The following is a 22,485-nucleotide window of genomic DNA, read 5'->3' as shown; positions in this document are numbered from 1 at the left end:
CTCTTCAATCATTTCTCCTGAATTGATTTACTGACAGATGCGATAAAAATTCCAGACCCATCAGCAGCAACGATTAAATAAAAATCGTCCGGTGTATGACGCGAGGGATGAGAGAAGGGTGGACGCCAAAGTGGCGTTTTTGGTCAGCGATTTTCCACAAGTCCGCCCCGCGGACAATTCATGGCTTCCGTTCTTTCAGGCGGAGAAGGGAAATGAGATTATCCCGAATTGAAGACCCTCGCAGCCATCAATTCAGACTATGTCCCCATCCTCCACATCCCTCTACGCTCGCTTAATTGTATTACATTAAATTTTCAACAAAGGATGGCCTAAAATTCGCGTGCAATGACCAGAGCGGAAGGTTTCTTTTCAAATTTAAAAGGCAAAAGATCCATAACTGCTGGACAATGAGTGATTCAATTTTTACATTATATGGCAAAGTTGAGTTATTATGCTTTAGTTATACGGAGACAATCCAATGCAAAACCAAACTTAATCGTGGAAATTTCAATATCCGGAGCTTCTTGCTCTTTATTTTTTTTATGTCATCTTTGTCATTTATCCTAAGTTTTTCACTAATCAATTTGCCAGTTTATAATGTTTGCATCATTTAGTCAAAACCGCTGTAGAAAATGATTAACTTCATACCACCTCGCATCGCCGCACAACATTGCCATAAATAATGTCGGTACTCATATTTTTGTACCTCGTACAAGTACCTACTTTCTGTAAATCTATATGTATAAATAGTCGACATGGATTCCCGAAAATATAAACGACTTCCTTTCCACATAAAGTATTCGACATAAATGCATTACATTTTATAAGTGGTCAAATTTTCCCAACGCAATTACGAGTCTTTCAAAATTTTGCATGAAATAATGGAATGTTACGGCCTCGGATATTGAAAGGGCGACGTGAAGGGAGAACCAATCAGTGTGTTTAGGCCGCCATCCACCAGTTCCCTGTGGAGTTCCCGAAAGGTCGTAGTATGCCGACTGAAGTGCCCGTCATCATTGCCTCTTGGTTTGACCACGCCGATTCAACAGTTTTCATTAAGATTTTTTTTTCCTTTCTCCAAGCTTTTGCCCAAACTCACAATTACCCCGTGTTCCCCTGCCCCCCCCCCCACTCTCTCTCTCCCTCCCAGAGTTTCCTCGCCTCTTTTTGATTCCCACACTGCCTGTGTGTTCGCTACCCACACACTTCCCAATCCCTCCCCAACCATTCCCCGTTTCGCTTCACCCAAACACTCAAATTTTGCGGATGGACCATATCGTATTGCTGACCGAGCTCTTTGTTCCCTCTACATAAAATTCTTGAAAATCAATGTTTTCCAATCATGACCCATGGAGATATTGAAACATTCGTAGAAAGAAAGTCGGACATAGCATCTTTTTTCCGCAAACTGTGCAATACCGATAACGGCCCTCACAAAGTATGACCGTGCAAATGAAATCAACCATTTATGTTCACCGGCGAACGATAAAAATAATATTTATGCATTGATAAATATAACGACTAACCGTTCATCTTCTCATTTAACTTTCGAATAAGGCTCTGTTCGACATTAAGTATTTATCATTGTAAAGTATTGTGCCGATTGTAAGACGGTTTTGGTTAAGTTCCTAACGATTAATATCTCCTACGCATCGCGGGAATTACCTTTGTTTGCCCAATATTATTTACTTCTTCATTTGATCGTCACTGTACCTGATTTCCTGCTGTTTAAAAAGACTTCTCTTCCTTCGTTTACTCAACTAACGTATCATTCCCCAGAAAAATTGGTGATAGGAAATCTTATAAATGAAAGCAGTATGAAAAACAATGAGTACAATGACAAATACAAAAGGGAAGCACATCTAATAATTAAGTTATAACAATAACGAGAAGTACTTTTGAAAGTACACTTCTTTGGTATATATTATTTCATTGTTTTCACTTAAAGACAATTTTTTCCTTTTCTTTTTCACCCGGTACCACTCCGATATCCTTCATTTGCTCCTGTTCTGTTCTACCTCACTTGGTTTCTCTCAAGTCTTCGGCGTTTCCTCCAGCTCGCAGAAGGCCCATATTGGCCTTGGTTTAATCCTCGGCTTAATTAAGTCCCTTTTTGCATGCTCATCCCTTCCCGTATTTTTTTTCCTTTCCCTTCCTCCAGATCTTTGGGCTTTTCATTTCACTCTGCACATAGGAATGCACTGCACGTCTAATAATCGTCCTTAGCGGAACCATTTAACCGGGAAAAGCTATAGAGGACCATATGATTTTTTTCCGGCTCGCAATTACGCTCCACAATTTTTCCTCGGCTGGATCGGCGCGATCGGCATTAATTTTTTAGTGACATTGGGCAAAAATGGCATCGAAATACAGAATTTCTCCCGCAATGCGGAAGAGTTAAACAGCCACACGCGGATTTAAGAAAGTATTGCTCCGGAGAAAGTAAGAGTTTTATTTTTACCCCGAGGAAAACTTGAATGCTGAAGCATTTTTAAGTGCCACCAGATGAAACAGAGATCCCCACGAATCCCCCTCGACCTCAGCATTTACATAAAGTTTTAATTCTTTCATTTTGACTCACCAATTACTTTTCAGATGGTCTTTTCAATTTTTAAATGAATATTGACATCAGTGAACCTTGTTACATGTTCTAGAGAGCCATTGATTTGCCATTAATGAGTTGTAAGTGTATAGATTACTTTTCCGGCATTTTAGGGCATCAAAGTCTACAAATACTTAACGCATTAAACTCTGAGGAGCATCGGATAATTTATCTTAAACTTAATTTTTTGCTTTCATGTTTCTACTAAAGGAAAAGGGGAAGACTGTTGGACAGAATAAAGGAAGTATTTGACATTGAACAAGAACCTATTGTAGTGTCGGGTATCAGGTTGTGGTTAGTTACGAAAAGCAAATAAATGCATAGTTGTTCGGTTTGTGTCCATCCCCAGCTTACCTTAAACGGTAGTAAAGAATAAACGACACTGAAACAAAACTAGAAGATATAAAATACTTTTTTGTAAGGGTCACATTTTGCTTTAAATCGGTATCCATTTAACTTTAAATCGAAATTATGCGACATCGTCAATTTCAAACCAGGTCCAATTAACTCACAAAATTATTTAATGAATATTTTGAAATTTCAAATTAAAATACCCATAATTCTACGCAATACGGTGAATATAGGGTCGCTTATTACACAATTGAGATGGCACGAAATTCTTACATTTTTGCTTAAGCTTTAAGCTGAAAATACCCAACTTTTGGCATTTTGCAATGCATTATTAACATTTAATAACAGCGAGGACAATCAAAAACACTCAAGCTCAGTTAGAGAAAAATCTAACCAGGCGGAAATCGAATTCGCGACCTCCCGATTAGCGGGTGAGAAGGTTCGCTTTCAGAACGCTGGACATTGTGGCCAGTCAAATTTATTTTGTTTCGAAAAGTGAAGAGTCAGGCGTGATGTTGTGGAATCGAGACATAATGAAAACTTCGTTGCAATTTTCCACAGTTAAAACTTTATTGCCGACCATGGTTTCGATACACTGTATCATCATCAGGTCATGTATACCTGATGATGATACAGTGTATCGAAACCATGGTCGGCAATAAAGTTTTAACTGTGGAAAATTGCAACGAAGTTTTCATTATTTTGTTTGCCCTAATTAAGACGAAAGCAGAAAAGAAGCGAAATTAGCGGCACTAATTACAATGAAGCAGCGCTCTAGCCCTTCTCCCGGATTCCACCCACCACCTTTTACTCCTCTCTCGCCGTTCCCACGATTCCCAAAGACGCAGGGGACAAGTGCGAAAGGCCGTCGAGTATCCCTCTAGCACCAGAAGGGAGCAGAGTCAACCAAGCAGGCATAGAGATGACTAATGCGAGAACGATAAACTGAGGTCACTTATAGCAACATATACAGTGAGCGTGGTTCAGAACGCGGCTGGAGTTTTGAAAGGAATATGGGGCCGGACGGATCGAGCATTAACTCAAGGTCCATGAGCATTAACTGCACTGCGGCTTCCTGTTTACTCAGCCCTTCCCCATGCGATAAATAACCTTTAATGCCTTCACACGTCATATGTAAAAATCATCTCACCATCACGCAGTCTAAAATGCACATTCCATATATATCTTGGAGGAACGGGGTAGGAACTTGGAGGGATGTTGAGAATCATTTCCCTTCGCTGCTCCCAGCTTCCTACGATATAATGAGAACGAGGTTTTCGAAGATATTTCGGTACTCAACTATAGAAAAATACTAAATGCAAGAATGGCGATTCCTTTTCCTGCGATGAAAGTTTAGATTAGAAGTAAATGGCTTCGCATAATGTTCGGGTAAAATCTGTTTTTAAACATTTTAGTAGGTAGGAAGCAGATTTTCCGTATTTTGTGACTGATAAAAGTATGAGGCTTACATTGTCGCCATTTTCTAAAAAAAATAATATTTTATTTCTATAAATATGTACATAGATGTAATCATCAACGCTTCTCTGTGGGAAGTGTGCACCGAAAATTATTTTAAATCAATCTGTACACCTTAAACTAATCGTGCTTTTCTTGACGGGAGAAGTCAACACAACAATATGTTAAGTTTGAGCATATAGACCCATGTATTAAGCGTTGCGAAACAGAGGCGGAATTATTCAGACATCCGAAGGCTCTATCTAATTGCTGGGCTGAAGTGATCTCTTGGAAGAAAAATATTTAGAGAATCAAAATGCCGAAATCACCAGGCATACTGAGTGGTGCATATTTTGCAACATATTTTCCTTCACGTGATACTAAGTAATTTAATTATCAGCTAAACGTAAGTTTACATATATAGTTATAAGACTTCTTTTGTTTGGCGTTTCAGAAATTTGCAACAGGGCCAGATGTCACATCCCACCCTTAACTTCCATGTCGTGAGAATATCTTGAGATCTTAAGGGGAATCCCTAAGTTGGAGTACGTGTGGTGAAAGAAGTTAAGACCGATAGAAACTTAGGAGTTTAGAAATAGCCGGCACAATTAATTTAAATGTTTTGAAATTTAAAAATAAAGCTTTAACTTACCCGAGGGCTGTGCGGAAAAATTACCCGGAACAATACTTAAATATCACCGGAAGATGAAACTTGGCTGAGAAAAGCATTAAATCTCCGCACTAATTATATGGGTTCTTTCAATTCAAAGACGATAGATTTATATGGTGAACGCTCTGAGAAAAATGGACTCGCAATATTAAAAACTAAATTAAATGACAGATCTAGCGTCGTCAAATTCTGTCATTCGTGGAAGTAGTTCGGAGATGGTTTATGATCAATGGGCGGTGAATACCATCTCGGACCACTTGAAAAATGTCGAAGTTCGGCCGAAAGCACACGATGCTTCCTGGCTATCGGTCAGGATTCCAAGATTGTAGTAAATATCACATATTTTGGTAGGATACTTCAACTGGTGTGCGGTGAATTACCTTTTTCATAGGGTCCATGATAGCGACGGCCGGACTGGTGAATTGCCCTCCCACCGGTGGGTCGAACCTGAAAAGGATAAAATTATCATGAGCGATGTGCTGTAGAAAATATATCAAAAATATACAAAAGTTACACCAAAAATTTCTCATGACATCTTCGAGTTCATTCCATAAAAGTAAAAAACATGCAAAACATAAAAAATAGAGGAACTATCGAGCGTGTAAAATTGAATTACGTGTGCAAAGACACACGTTAGACCCACGCATCAACCTAAATGTAACTCAAAAGTTTAATCGGAAGCAACTCCTACGCATATCCGTGTTGCCTAAAATACGCGAATGTTCATCGCATGAAGAAAATGAATCATCTCAAGCCCAAACTGCTTTCGAGTTGAGAGATTGAGAGAATATCCCCACCCGCGCATTCCCACAGTGCAGCAACGTCGTTCCTGGATGTTATATATCAAACCTTTGGCGCCTTTAAGCTACCGGCTGAACATAGCAGTGACACATCTCCAATAGTTTTACCTATTGACATAAAGTACATATATTAAGTCGCACGGGGTCCAGGTTGAACCCAAATCGTTGCGAAATTTACTGCACCGTTAAAACCCAAAGATACATTCCCAACCTCATATGAAAACACGCAGGCGCCCCGTTACCATCGCAAAGCAAGTTTGCGAAATACGATGGGCGCTCGATTCCCACGTGACTGTAGCAGATGAACGATGGTTTCATTTTTGATGTAACCGAAACTCTATGTAAGATATTTATTCACCTTACTTCACTTGATCACTACCATCCGAGTACTCCCTATCCATAAAACGATTCATTATGAGTTCTAATAACATCACGAGTGTTACATCAAAGCGGAAAGGTAAACAAATATGAACTATCATGAGTTTTTCTTGGTGGGATCACTCCAGTATTTTCACTTGGAAACTAGCTTTTACTGCATAAAAGTTTGTGAATTTCACTATTAAAAACATTTATCGAACGGATCGAATTTAAACATACAATTAATCTTCAGGTGAAGCAAAAGGTTGACGTGTCATAATCCATGTCATCCAATAAACGTGATTAATAGTGGAATTCAACATTAAAAACAAAGCTTTTTCCAGTATTCATTACAAGGAAATTCCACAAAGTGAAGCCCGTATCAACGTCCCTGCTTGCGTAAAAGCAATATGAAGTATGAGCGCAGCACCTTTCCTTTGACAGAAACACATTTATTGGTATAATTAAATCACTATTAACTATCAACCATTACAAACAACCATCTGGACATGAGCCTAGGCATTCCTCATCCGCAATGGAGTTAATTTTTGAATCTCACTATCCAACCTTCAGACAACAAGTAACGAACTTGATTTTTCATAAAAATAATTAAATTAAGAATGCTTCTAAAATTTTTTACACGTTTTCGCGATGAATACTTGCATAACTACTAAAAATAGAGAAAACCGTCCAGATAAAAGTATTTCACCTTCCAACTCTAGTCATCTCAAATTTTCACCAAGAAAACACATATACGTGTATATGGTGTTAGTGAAATTTCATTTATGGGTCGCGAGTAACGAGTTTCTTCGAAATCTCGAGACAATTGAATTACCTAGCAGCACCTAGGCAGCTTAATTCAATTACCTAGTTGGCGAAATGTTTTTTTCCAAAGTAACCCTGCGTGTTTCATCATCCGTCCTTTGGATTGCTGAAATCAAAAGAAATGCGTTATCGGCTGAAATCAGAACTCATAAAGATTTTACGGTTGAAGATAAAAGCGTCTCTGAAGAATTAATATTTATGCGCAACAAGGAAACAGTTATCATTCCTAAATAAAGGAAAATAAGACGAGTTAGGCTGCAGATTCTCACTTCAAGTAACAGAAGACAGACGGGAAGAGAATAAATTTTGAGACGCAATGGGAGAAGGAAAGTGGGGAAAGACGCTGCTTCGGTGAGGCGAAAGTCGCTTATTAAATATTTACCACACACCAAACTCAGATTCCCGCATCATTCTTGCCGAGTGGTGCAATCAAAACAAACACTCCTAGGAAACCCGACTGCGGTTTCTTTATTCTAATCTACGCGGCTACTGTTTTTTTTGTTTTTGCAGTCCTTTTTCCAGGTTGCTTATCTATAATTTGGAAAATACATTAACGCAAACAATATTCCTCCAGGGTGAAAAAAAGGCTTCGAGAGAAAGACACAACTGAACTAAAGAAGGAATCTTCCAAACTCGATCTTTACTTATATTGGTAAATCTATCGTTTCATTTCGGTGAGAGGTTAGCAATGGTTTAAATAATAACGCGTTTTACCTGTTCATTTCAAATTTAAAATATGCATAACAGACTTGGGGTAATAATAAGTAATAGTCTAAATAACAGGAAAGTTTCACCCAGAGATATCCGTTGCAAATATTCAACTAGGCTAACTTTTCCACAGGTTTAAATATTTTCCATTTTTGAGGCATTCCCGCAGAATCTAAATTCCAGGAGTCATAGTGATATTTAAGACCAAAGGACTATCATACTCCACGTAATTTTTCAAAATGTAGAAGGTTTTCTCTAATATTCGAAACATTCGTGCATGCTTCTTCAAAATATCATATCAGCAATGTATTGCATTACCACGGAAATACTACATAATAATTACATAAATTACAGGGATGATTTTACTCAAATTCGTCTTATTTTCAATGTTGATACACACCCAGATTAAAATGATTCGACAGATCTTAAACAAAAACTGAATTTTAAAGCGACGTTTTGGCATTAATTTTGAAAAGGACCGAGAATATATTGATGTTTGACTCCTGAAGCGTAAGTAATACAATTTTAAGTAACCTTTAGAGATTTCACTTCAAGGTAGCAAGGGGAAAAGAAGAGAAAATTCTCTTGAAATGTCGAATATAATAGTCACGGACCGTCGAATAATTTAAATGTATTTCCCTTCAATTTCCCATTCCAAAAATTAAATTTCTTAGGCTAATGGAATGAAATAGAAACTGTTTGAATAATGTCAATTAAATGCTATCAGAAAGTACTAAGGAACCCAGCAAGATAATGTCTTTGTAATTTCGAAGTAAATATTAAAATTTTCAACATGCTTCTTCTCAACTTTATTTCCATAATTTTTTACGACGCCCCTGGAGACAATTCGTATCTTTCCAGGAATTCTCTACACATTTCGGAAAAGAGTGCGTTCGATGGAATTAATTTATAAATTCATACATTTAACTTATATCCAGGTTGATTTAATAAACTCCGTGACCTTTCAGGATACATTTGGTTCCATCATTCCAATTTCGTGTTTACACATTCAGATATCGCCTAAGGTCAATGACTGCCCTATGAAACTTGTGAAATGTAATTAATACATTGAGACGTGACGTCAAAGATATTGTCTAGGTCTAATTATATTAAAAACCAGGGTCAAAACGGTTACATCTAAAATATTAACTACGGATAATTCTCCCTCTTTAACGCTGGAATGTAAACGTCCCATACAATACATCAAGGTGGAGGTTTTAGGGAGTAAATTGGAAATTTATGTACACCACCTTTAATGAATTACAATACAAAAGAGGGACTGAAACAAGTAACTTATGCTAGAGAGTGGGAAGACTGTCGACTATGGGTGTAGGGGGAAACCAACAAACTCTAAAGTCGCATTTTCTTCTTATGATTTCGGTCTATAGGACAACACGTATCCTACCCTAACCAACCGGAAGGATGAAATACACGTGTTTCTCTCATAAATCATGGAGATTGTTGCTTAAAGGAAGATAGCAGACCGTTAGTCGGGTTTAACCGGCAAATCCGTTAAGCCTAACAGCGAGCGGATGGTAAGCATCATGCTCAGCTTTATCCAAAGGTTAATATATTGCCAGATAAAAATAAACTATCTGGATATTTATGCTCTGGGCGGATAAGCACATGGCATTCACCACGATTGCGATAAACAATGATCCAAAGGACATTTGAGGACTAATCTAAATTCGGTAGGACAAAGACGATTCTAAAAAGAAACACAAAACCGCAATCCTAAGGGTTCTCTACTGTCTTAAAATGTATAGGTTTATAACAACTTTAACTACCCCCTGAGCCGGAGGCATATAATTAGTTTATAGATTTTGGCAATTAATGGCCATCATTATAACATATGCTCGTTTGGGCATGTATAGCTTCCGCTAACCAAATTAATGCAATACAGCGGTCCGTCCCACATTGTGGTTTCCTTCACAAAAGTTACTCAATTCCTCGGGACGCAGTTTCGACCGATTTGGCCGACAACTACTTTCAGATAGGGTACCGCTTAATCACCCTAATGTGACCAAATTTCCCCAAAACATCATTCTCAGAAACAACAAATCTCGGAAATCTTCTCTCAATATTTTACAAATATTTCCTAAAGAGAATCAAGATATTTCCCATTCAACCACGGTTGTGCTAAGTAACAAAATTCGACTCAATTTTTTCGTATAATTTTAATTATTCCTTCTGTATGACAATTTCAAAACCAATCAAAAAATCATTCGCTTTGACTGGGATTCGAACGTGGAACCCTCGATGTCGAGTACTTTAGCCAGTTAAGCTACCGAAGCGACCGCTTGCACTCCGAAATTTTAGTTCTAATCCCGATCAAGGCAAACGATATTTTTTACTTTAAAGTTGTTGCATTAAAATGCGTATTAGCGAATGACTCCGTTTAAATTACCTACGTGGGATCTCCCACCGTTTCTTCGAAATTACTTCTTCTATGCTTATTTCAGTTCTGTTTTTGCAATTTTTTCACTTTCTCCTCGAAGAAAAACTGCTTTCTTCTGAATGAAATATTTATTAAAAGGAATAGTTAATAGTAGAACGGGCGGGAAACGCTGCAAACATTGATGTATTAGCAGGTATTAGCCTCTTTAGTGCAGCCGCATACAGAGAAAGCACGGCTACAGGGCGTTGTAGTTCGGACGAAAATACTTGTTCAACCAGCTGCTGCAGGAATCGCCGGCTGTAAATTATTTAAGTGACATTTTCCACCTCTCCAGATTTTTGTTGCTAATATGTATACAGTTGTACTAAATTTAAGAGATCTTACAGGCATTTGCATCACATTCAGTCTAATCCTCTCTACCTTCGTACCAGTAGTTTTAGGGGAGGCGACCGACAGCTAAGGTCATTTGCGCCATTAGGGATGGATGGGAAATGAGGAAGGGTGGAGAGAAACCCGGCGTCGGCATTAGTCTACTCTTAACGAAAGGCGCCAAAGGGTCCGCAGTTTAACGTCCCATCCCACGGACCCACTCAAAGTGCTCTCCACAAAGCACCTCAAGTAGGAATTGGGATGCCAATGATAGAAATATGTCACCTCCAGGATTCGAACCTGGGGCCTCTGGGTGGGAATCCATTACTTCAGCCACCGCACCATTCCGATACCCCTTTGCCTTCGTTCTCCTCACTTGAATCTCCATTCTCGACATTTCTTTCATTGTCACAAGAAGAGAATCCTAGAGCCAATAAAAATAATTAAGAAGAACTCCAATACCGGTATTTCGGTCACCTGGCGACCATCTACGGGGAGAATCAAATGGGGCCTTGAATTTGGAAGACTATGCACTAGGCACTGACCGAAATACCGGTATTGGAGTTCTTCTTAATTATTTTTATTGGCTATAGGATTCTCTTCTTGTGACATTTTCTTCAACAGCCAATAGCTCCACATCCTCTATTTTTTTAATTGTTTACATTTTTCTCATGGCCTCTTTTCCACGAAAAGTATTATACTAAACTCTATTCTCGAGAACTTTTTTTCTCTCTTTTCTCGCCTGTTTGCATTCATTCTCTATCTTATTTATCTTCAATTAATTCGAAATTCCCATTAAACTACAGCTCTTATTGGTCAATGTGATGGCCTATTAGGAAGAACTTTTCCCCCGAAAGTTGCAGAATTTATTGAATCAGAGATAACTAAATATAAAGTATAGGATCTGTGAAAAGGTCGAGGAGTTATCCTTCATCAAAACTTCACTTGAGGGGAATTCTAGCGGTAATATAACGATATCCAATTTCGGGAAAAATACCGACGCGGTGAAAGAAAATTAGGGCGTATCAAATAGCACTTTGCATTCACTTAGAACACGCTGTTCGTGTATGAAGTTGTTCTTACGAGGTCGGTATGATTCCCCGATTAGATCGAGCGCAGCAAAGGGGAGGCAAATTTGAAAATTATGTTACGATGAAATTGCATGCATAAGTATACCGATATCTTACTCCAAAATTCGCCACGAATGCGTGCGTCAGCGGCTGTTAGACACCCAAGCCATTAATTTGATTAGGGGGAGGGAGAGGCCATTGGTATTCAGAATCATTTCATTTTCGGGCACTTCCAATTGTCTTACGAGGTGTTTCCTGTTGTTGTGGTCACGAATTGTGCGAGGGAAAAAGAAATCCTTCAGTCGCTCTGTTCGACAGGCAATTTCACTCAATTCCTTCCTTTGGCCCATCATTGTAATTGGGGGCCAGAATTTTTCTTTATCGTAAAACTCGTACGTTTTGTATTAATCCACCAGTTGCCGTCTTGCATTACTATATTGGTGGGTTCAGTAACTCCCGATACCATATTTTCAATAACAGGATGACGCTTGCTGTGCGCTCGCAAACACTTATTTACCGTGACTAGAGTATTGGAAGAACTGCTTTGGAGTAACTTCTAGACCAATATATTATACAGTAATGCCCTCTAACATAAATTAAACGAGGTCAATTTTGTGATAATGTTTAAAAGTATTACCAACGCCATCGTACTACAGTAGATGATTAATACTACGATTAGATACGTTAACTGCGGAAATGTGGCCATTTTTCTGCTAACTCATCTCGCGAACCTGGATTAATTGTTGGAGCTAATAACCTTTGGTGCATATAAAGCTGTTTGAAAGATTGATGCACACCGTTTGACTAGCACAACCTGTCATTTTCCAACCCAGAAGTTATATTCAAAGCGAATAGTGGATAACTGTTGTTTGATCACTCCGTAACACACCCTAGAGGTGTGGCTTGTCGTGAGGTGAGGTGAGGATTATTCAATAATATTGGAACTTCAATCAGTATTTCAATCCTAAGATTGGTTATCCGTAGCCGTCCACGCTTCAATATCGGTAATAAGATATCAGCTCCTCGTTTTCTTATCTGAGGCACCATATACTGGGAAGTATATTTTGAAACACCGCGGCACGAATTTTCTCGCTTACGCCATCGTAATATTTATTGGAGGCCGGAACTTTCTCAGAATGTCTAAACCAATTTCCATTTACTTTATCATACATTGAAACTACAAATTTTCTTCACATATTTAGTAGTCCCGAGTTCTCTTTTTTTATCTGCCATCCCTTCCGAAACAGAAGGCAAATTTTCATGATCTTCCTATCCCACATTTTTCCCATCCACGAATTTATTCTATCACTACCATTCCCCGAAAAGGTGCCCATGCACTTCATTCTCCGCTCCGATACGAGTAGAATTCACCCTTTGCCGTTCGCAGGGTCGCGGCAAAAGATAAGCAAGGTTCCCGAGGGTATGTTAGCGGCTGTAAAAGGTTTCAAGCTCAAAATCTCCCCTCCCGGTGTGAAATTTACAACAAGCAGACAGAAATCCAGCCAGTTTTATTTTCTTAGGAAACCGTTGTAAATCCGATTTCATAAAGAATGCACTAACACGCAAAAAATATCGGAACAGAGAAGGACGAGACCTGGCATCCGTTTTGCAAGAAATGTGGTGGAAACGGACTCCTTAAGGCTTCTAATCCTCGACGTGAGAGTGGAATATCATGCCTCCGGCAACGAATTCCAAGCGCAGATGAAAACGAGTATATTTTTTCCAACGCGAAAAGAGCCCAGGGCAACGTGAGGAGGAAGTTGAAACCAACGTCAGATCGCCTCACGGATGATTAATATTTCTCGGGCCGCGCGCTAAGATTAAAATGAGAAAAATTACGGTCGCGTGTCGGGTAAAAATTGAAATTCTGGAATGATCGGATCCATATTCATAAAAAGACCGCTTACCACCTGATAAACTCGAGCATTCTCATTCTAACCACACGTAACCTCATTCTCAGGGACAACATTTTCAACTGATTCGGGTCCAATTGTCATTTCTGTGATTGGTAATTGTGAGAAAATGGATGAGATTGGAAAATATAATGAGGGTGGTCTTCGGTAAGCTTGCTGAAGAAAGCGTTGTTTAACAACTGCTTTGCAAGCATGTAAAACGTTTCGTGAAATTTATAACAACTGAGTCATTTTAGCGTAAAGTAATTTCCAATTTTTATTTTATTTCTTCACTGACCTCTGGAAAAAACATCTGATTATCATTATGAGAAACAAATTTGCACTTTTCCACATATTTATTGTAACGTGCAACGTGTTTCAGTTAATCGAACCATCTCCAGGTACAAGATCTTCAAGTGAAGGATCTCAGGCTTTCCCGGCGTATGGTATTCAAGAAGTTCTCTCGGGTTTCCCACCGGGTCAGGTTGCAGTACAATGACGTTTCGAAGGCTGACTCTGCCATCGTCTTCAGGGTGAACTCTTCACCCTGAAGTCACTTCACCCTGAAGACGATGGCAAAGTCAGCCTTCGAAACGTCGGTGTACTGCAACCTGACCCGGTGGGAAACCCGAGAAAACTTCAATGCAACAATTTCGGAGTGTAAAAATCATTCGCCTTGACTGGGATTCGAACCCAGATCCCTCGATATCCGGTCGAGTGCTTTAGCCACTTAAGCTACCGAGGCGTCCTCTTAAACTCTGAAATTTTGGGGCTTTTAAAGGAACAAGATGTTGTGACGAAATACCGTACATACAATGTCACAGGCATTCGTAGTCGTGCGCGAGGCGCCACAGTCCACGAGGTTAAAGCCAACTTTTAAAACACTTATGGTGTTTTCCTTTGACAAATTCCAAAGAAACTGCGGGAGATGCCGCAACAGTAACTTTTAACGGAGTCATCCGCTAATGTGCATTTCAATGCAACAATTTCAGAGTGTAAAAATCATTCGCCTTGACTGGGATTCGAACCCAGATCCCTCAATATCCGATCTGTGGAAAAGTGCAAATTTGTTTCTCATTATGACGAACTTCCATTACATCTCGCCTGAATCTGTCGCATTTATCTGATTGTCATTATACATTTATCAAATTAAGCCGATTCTTTCAGATCTGAAATTAACTACTCCCCAAGTTAAAAAGCTATGCACTCGAATGTGCTTACTTTTCCTGCATACTTGCATGTTCTAATTTCAGCGCATGCAGTATTTACTTATAAGTGAACAACAATCAGGCACCAATGCAGGGATCCCAACCTATTAACTTCAAATCAGCTAGCCCATGAGGGCAATGACACGAACTGTCATTTGCGAGATTCACACCAAAGCGTCTGTTATCTACTGTTTAGATATGAGTTTTTAGTTATGGGCGTGCATGCACGCAAAGTAGCACCAGCTGTCGACAGCTCTGTTCAACTTTGGGAACTATTCCAAATTTGACGTAATAGTTATGAAAAGCGCGGCCAGAAGTTAGCGAATAGAGGCGGAGGGAGGGGGAAATGAAGGACAATAAGTAAAAAAAATGGTTGAAGTTCACAACTTTTGCGTATTCCCTAAATAATTTCCGCTCAAAGAACCAAATTTTAAGTGAAAACGGAGTCAGCACAATTCGCTTTCGATCTTGAAGCAATGGCTGCCGCCCGAAGTGAGTGTTCATTACACCGGCCGTCTGAGTGTCAACCTTGCAGGTCCAATTGTTTCATTTATTAATCGACTCAAGTCATGATTTTTCTGCGACCAGGACTTCCCTTCCTTCCGACTCGAGAGAGAATCAGCCTAATCTCCACTGCAACATGGCTCTTCTGTCAATTCGTAAACTGACCCACGCCGTTGTTTTGTCCATTACGTAATATTTATTACCGCCGACAACGTTTCGCCCGGCACCGCATGACGAATCATGACGTCAGGTGGAGCGGAACATGGGCGCAGGAGGAAAAAACAGCGACGGAATACTCAGGGCGCGTCGGGAAAACAATTTCGCCAAAGCCCAGTTCGAATGGCTGACTGGTAGAGGGTGCTTGAGACAACAGCAGGCGTAAAGGACAAACTTGTGATGACAGAGCAGGACGTGTGTTTGAAGGGAATGTATTCATTCAACCATCCCCACCATTCCTCCGTCCTCCCCCGCCTTTCACGACTCCACGTTGAGCACGTGCATCCGGGGAATTCGCCCACATGCCTCTCTCTCCCTTCACTCGCACGATAAGTGAACGATAAGAGTGGGGATGCCGCCACTTAGTAGAGTAATTAATTGTCGAGTGAGTGACGAACGACGGAGCACGGACGATGCACACGGCCAGCAGTCAATGCATTCAGTCGTGATCCAACGATTGGTATTATTCAAATATCAAGATCAGAGTCCGAGGGGAAACTCATGTATCATTTTTTGAACGAGTTGGATATTGATTAATCCGGTTTAATGAGCGGTTGCAGGCTCCGCGGCATGACCGTCGGCAGGCATGCTACGTGCCGAATGAGCCGAAGGAGTAAATCGGCTTACCCGGATCACCTATGCGTCAACTGTCGCATCGCGTGAATAATAACAGTAAAAGCTCATTCACGCTAGGGAGTAATCGTGAGATCTATCGTCAGGAAGCTAATGATCGCCACTCACAAACTAATGAATGATGCACTCACGTAAAAGAAAACCCACAGTGCGAATATATTTCCGTGCAAAATTTAAATTAAAATAAACCTAATCCTGGATCGGACATTAGAGATATAATTTGAATCGTGCAGCATGGAAAAAATACGGGTGGCAAAGTGCTCAGTGATCAGAAGTAAACGCTATGAAAATTTGAATACCATAATATTGAGAAATAATTTTGATTTCAGTTGCGCTACAAAGGAGGCACATAAGTTCATTTTAACGCCCTTTTTAAGTTCATCAATATTAATTGCGTGTAGCCATGTCGATGGATGACCTTTCAGGAATATAAAAATAGGATATTTCCGCACCGTTTTTTCTTCATTTTCGCGAACTATCACAGCGAGAGCAATAGATCACTGAACGAAGGTCACCGAAAAAAGGGTTCCAGACAATTATTATCAACAATTTTTCAAGGGCACGAGCGTATGTAAGGGTCTAGTGGAAACCTGAGATAGGAATAAGGTGTCAAGTTTCATAAAGAATACATCACAAAAGAAAGAGAAGGAAAGGGATAAGGTGACGGTTTTGGGAAAAGCGGATGGGGGAGCGAGGGGGAGCGAAGGGAATTCAATCCTTTTCCTGCAGTAGTGTGCGTTGGAGAGTCCACCGAACGTAAAGGCGAAAGTAACCTCGAGGTCCCGCACAGGGGGGAGAGAGAGGAGACGGTGTTCGGGGGAGGGTGAGATCCTTTCCAAGCTCCGGATCGAGCTCCTCCGATGCGACGCAAAGTAGGCTGAAACCGAACATGAATGGCCGAAAATCTTTTGCACTTTTATCGGAATCCAGAAAAGAATAACACGATTTTAAAGAATGCAGATTGCAAAAAGTGAAAACCTTTGCAATACTGAGCACTTCCATTAGACCGGCATAATCCACGGAATACGTAATATGTAGTTGTAAAGTAGCACCTGGGTATGGGCGGTTCGAAGAAATTATCGTTTGATTAAAAACTGTTTTTCCACAATGAGTGCACGGGCATTTTTCTTAAGTATTTTCACCATATTCGGCAAGCGGGACCCATTTCAATGAAGTGCTGAAGGAGATGTATAAACAGCCCTTTAAGGAAATCAAAAGCGAAATTGCCTAAAAATAAGAAAATTTCATAATCATTGTTTAATTAAAAAGAAATAATTTTGGATACCTCCGACGTTTTAAGAATGTGCGCCGTTCTAAGCATGAAAATTATTAAAATTCATCATTTTTTACATAAAGAAATACCATTCGGTAGTCTATGGACATCGGGGAATGATGTGGAATCTCCGACCCATGGAAAATATTTCAAAAATCGTCAATTTAGGTTGATATTATGAAAAGTCTTTGGGGAAATATTTTGCATGTTTAAGTTAATATGGGGGTCGCGGTGGCCCAGGGGTAGAGCGTTCAACTACTGACCGGAAGGTCTGGGTTCAATTCCCGGGCAAGCCTCTCCGGGCACCCGCAGCTCCATCCAAGCTATGTGATTTTTCGGGTACTAGATAATCCTGGGGAACCATAAATGGCACAGGGAAAGGAACTGTCCGCCCTAACCTTATGTGCATATTATATATATTTATTTATATTTCTACCCTTATTTTTTGCAAAGTGAAATACGTTTTTTAAGAAAAAAGTATAGAATTATTTTAGCGTTTCGTTAAAGATCCACTTTATTTTTGTGTCGCGATGCATTCGTAGTCCCCGAAGTATGAAAGAAATCGTTTTATAGTTTGAATCTGACCATAAAAATTAATTAAGCTCTGTTAAATGTTTAATTTTATGCTAGATAAGTGCTTGAAAGCGGAGCGTATCGCTGTGCAGTGCGAAAGCCTTTAAGAAAAGAGAGGGAGCTTGGGTTTTAGAGGCTTTTGAGACAGTGGTGTGGAGGAAAATAATGGAAATAAGTTGGAAAGAAAGGAAGTCCGACAACTAAGTTTCACATACGAAGGGATGAGGGCAGAGTGAGTTGTGAGGAGAAGTTCGAAAACCCCCGAAAAGGTGAACGGAGAAGATATTGGGAGATAGTGAAATACTGAAAGCCGCGATCTAAGAGGGAATGCAAGGTAAGCGGGAAAGAGGAAAGAAGAGGACAGATTTTTTGGATTGGCAAAAAGTACAAAGAACCGTAGAAGGGAGTGAGTTAGGGGCCAACATGAGTTGAGACTGAGAGGAAGTTCCCAGTTTTCCAGGAAGAAACGTAAAAACTTGTAAGGTTTCATCCATTATCGACCTCATATAGTTAAAACTACATATGAATACTATCCTAACTTAATTTGATTTTGGGTTCGATGATAATTTCTTATCTTCATGACCTTGGCACTAATTCCGGTTTATTCATTGCCTGCGGACCAGTTACCCTTCGGAGAATACCAAAATACGCACGTTCACAACCTGACCGATCACAATAATCCTCCATAAAAGTGATATTTTATATTTTTGTGAAGGTTTCCATGGAGTGGTGTTGACGAATACATTCCTTTTCGCGATTATCTTTCGAGATTTTTATCCACGGTAAATGTTAAATCTGACTACCTAAATCCCCAGCTCGTGTCCAATACGCAACTGAGAAAGGTGAATAAATTTATGTACACACAGACAGAGGTCATCAGCATAATGGTGGAAACGTTGTGTGGGAACCTTTTAACGTATTTTTCCGTCAGACTCAAAGTGGACGTATTTCATGGTAGTGACAAATGACACAGAACCGTTGTGTTAAAAACATTATTTGCGGAAGATATTCTGCGCACAAATTCATTCAACGAATTGTTATATTTAAGCATCGCGTAAAAATAGGATTACCTCTCCCTCCCGCAAAGTTCTCTTAAAAATGCTAGTATTTTTTGGAAGAAATGGAGGGAATTACGGTGGTGATAAAAAAGATGCCATTGATTGTATGCCAATCGTATTTCCTATCTAAATTTCCCTTCTCAGGGAATAATTTGCCAATGCAAGTAGTCCAAAATCTTAAATGGATATTTCCGAAAATGCTTACCTCCCAAATGGTTCAGAAACTTACGTCCCTTTTCTGGTAAACGGACCTAGCACATCTGTCTGACTGCACAAGATTGTGTCGTGCCTCAGAAACAAAAAGGAAAGTGTTTTCAGTTAACGCAACCACAAAGGAAAGGGCAAAAGCGGTCCATGAGCGGAGCATACCACGGAACGATACGAATTGAATGATAAGTCTAACAACTGCCGCATACGAATAATAATTTTGCATCTTAAATTTTTGCAATCCTAAAAAATATCCACAAAATAATTTCGACGTGAATACACGCTCTGAGGTTATCCGAAATCGTTTCGAGTGTTTCCCCAATTACCTGTATGTCTGACCGTGTGAGCATGAATGTGTGAATCTTTCATAGCTGCGTAAGAAATGATAGGACAGGACACGTGGTAACTTCCTGCCCAGGGAATCGCGTTGAGGATTCAAATAGGTATATATTTCATTTATCCTGAGCTGCCTCTTTACCAATGTTTACTACCTTGATCAAAAAGTTCCCGGAATAACCACCGTGTGGCGCTCCCATCGTTCCGATTTGAGTTCTGTTTTTTTTGTTAAATTGGTACATCTGTTGTTGATATTCCCTTTAAATCTTAGTGTCATAACTTGACATTTGCAAAAGTTACGCAGCCAAGAGTACATCTATCTCTGTGTGTGTTGGCGATTTTTTACAATTGCAGAAATGGATTTAAATTTGCAACAACGAACTTGTATTAAATTTTGCGTAAAAAACGGATTTAGTGGCCACGGACGTTGGAAATGTTGGAAAAGTGTTTCGGCAACGATTCTCTAAAAAAACGGTCGTTTACCAGTGGCACGAGCGGTTCAGAAGTGGTCGTGAGTCAATCGAAGATGATGAACGCAGTGGCAGACCATCGACATCGAAAGTCGGTGAAAAAATTGATAAAGTAAAAGAAATGTTGGTCAATAACCGCAAATTAACCATCAGAGAAATAGCGGAGGACTTGAACATTGCCTATGGATCCGCCCAAGACATTGTGGTTAATGATTTGGGTTTCCGTCGTGTAGCAGCAAAGTTGGTGCCAAAAGACCTCAATTTCATGCAAAAAAGAGACCGTGTTGACGTCGCAAAAGACATGATTTGCGAGGCCGAATCCGATCCCACATTCATCAAAAGGATCATTACTGGAGACGAGACGTGGGTTTATGAGTACGACACGCAATCCAGACATCAGGCAAGTGAATGGCGTTCACCAAATGAGCCGAGACCAAAAAAACCACGTCGTTTTCAGTCAAAAAAGAAGGCAATGCTGACGGTTTTCATGGATTACAACGGTGTAGTGCATCATGAATTTTTGCCAGAAGGCCAGACAGTAAACAAAGAGTATTATTTGGGCGTTATGAGACGTTTGCGTGAAGCAATTCGCCGAAAGAGACCAGAAATGTGGGCAGAAAACTCGTGGATTTTGCACCATGATAACGCACCGTCGCACAGTGCTCACATCATTATTCGTAATTTTTTGACGAAAAATGCAACAAATACCATCCAACAGCCACCGAATTCACCTGATTTGGCTCCCTGTGACTTCTTTCTGTTCAATCGAGTTAAAAAACCATTACGGGGAACGCGTTTTAGCAGCCGAGAGGAAGTAATGGAAAAATCGCAGGAAGCACTGATGGACATACCGAAAACCGAATATAAAAAATGTTTCGAGGATTGGATCAAGCGCTGGCATAAGTGTGTTGCAGTCGATGGGGATTACTTTGAAGGGGACAATATAGATTTAGATGAATAAACTTGTATTTTTAATTTTCTGAATAAATTCCGGGAAATTTTTGATCAAGGTAGTATTTTACAAAGCTACTGCCATAGCTGCGCACAAATTGAATGAAAAGAAGAATATCTTTTCCCATCTTCCGCTCTTTCCTCGTCGTTTCCCTGGCCCTTAAACCCCAGTGGCTGATTACCAGAACCCTAAAAGGCAAAGGCAACTCTGATCCAAGACCGGAAAGGTGGGACCTGTTATACCTGTAGTAATTCGCAGATCATTTGCACATGGGATCTGCTTGGAAAATAGAGTGATGTCTCTACTTCAACTCCGACTAGGAAATCGATGGCCACCTCGCTTTCATTCCAGATGGAGGCTTCAGTTCCCTATTCACGATATGATAACGAAGCAGTCTAATTAACCTGAAATTACCAGGAGATAAGGTTGCCCTCCATACCTCCCATTCACCCGTTGCTATCAATATGATATTGACGTCAATCAATCAACAATCAGCCGTGTACTACCAAGCATACGCCCGCGAAAACCACATGACGATGAAAAGAAAAAGACGATGTTACGGGCATATGCGACCATTCTGCCCTCTGCTTTGGAATCCCTGCTAACTGCGAAAGGTATCACGGTCAAAGGAAATTTTTTATACAATGGGAAGCTTATAGGTAACAGTTTTCAGCCTATGTGTGGAAACCCCGGGTTGAAATCAAGATGAGCGTTTTCATGGTATTTTCCAATTCTTGCAGTTACGAGCTGTTCCCTCACCTCACTTTCGGATTGATTACTGTAGTTTGTCTGTTGAAAATATTCAATGCTATTTGACTGCGTTTGCCGGGTGACAAGAGGAAAATTTTGAATTTTTAAACAAAGGACGAGATTGCTCGACCCAGAGACTGCATCGTCCACAGCTTCCACTCGTTCCTCGACCGTCCGAGCGTCCGTTTTCTCGGTCGCTTGACCGTCTAAATTACTGCGTCCAGCTGAAGCTGTTTACAGCATGCGTCTATTGAGGTGAGTTTCTATTTTTAATTACTTCATGTTAATTTGTTTGCTTTTATTATTATTATTATTTATTTTTTTATTATTCTTGTTGATGTCTTTTTAATTGTTCTCTGCTATATTTTCTTTTTATTTTTTAAACTAGTATAAGCATTTTTCCCTTTTTTTATTCTTCCTTGGTTTAGTTTTATGTAAATTCAGTGTGGCACAGAGACATGTGCTGTTGTTCCTATTTTAGGTCTTTTGTGCTTCGTCAAGTCTCCAGGAGAGTAACTCCCAGCAACTGCCTTCCCCTCTTCTACTGTCGTGCGGGAAGGTTATAGCTTCGTCTCAAGGCGAGGAATCGCTGAAGTAGTAGTTTTTAGGTGAGGCGACCGACAGCTTTGCACCATTAGGGATGGATGGGAAATGAGGAAGGGTAAAGAGAAACCCGGCGTCGGTTTTAGCCTACTTTTGTCGAAAGGCGCCAAGGGATCCGCAGTTTAACGTCCCATCCGATGGACGTCGTACTCAGTCAAAGTGCTCTCTACAAAGCACCTCAAGTAGGGATTGGAATACTACTGAA

At 40.0% G+C, this 22,485-nt stretch overlaps 1 protein-coding gene across 1 annotated transcript in view; it reads right to left on the bottom strand.

The window, feature by feature from the left end:
- Positions 1–22,485, bottom strand: part of LOC139698556 (uncharacterized) — a 322,044-nt gene that overhangs the window by 127,786 nt on the left and 171,773 nt on the right. The window contains exon 3 of the mRNA XM_071597394.1: positions 5,459–5,525. Coding sequence (XP_071453495.1) covers positions 5,459–5,525 — 67 coding nt within the window. The remainder of the gene's footprint in view (positions 1–5,458; positions 5,526–22,485) is intronic.

The sequence above is a fragment of the Hetaerina americana genome, unplaced genomic scaffold (assembly GCF_022747635.1).
Source record: "Hetaerina americana unplaced genomic scaffold, ioHetAmer1.1.p SCAF_89, whole genome shotgun sequence".
Classification (NCBI taxonomy): domain Eukaryota; kingdom Metazoa; phylum Arthropoda; class Insecta; order Odonata; family Calopterygidae; genus Hetaerina; species Hetaerina americana.
The sequence above is the reverse complement of the archived record's forward strand: the minus strand, read 5'-3'. Positions and strand labels throughout refer to the sequence as shown.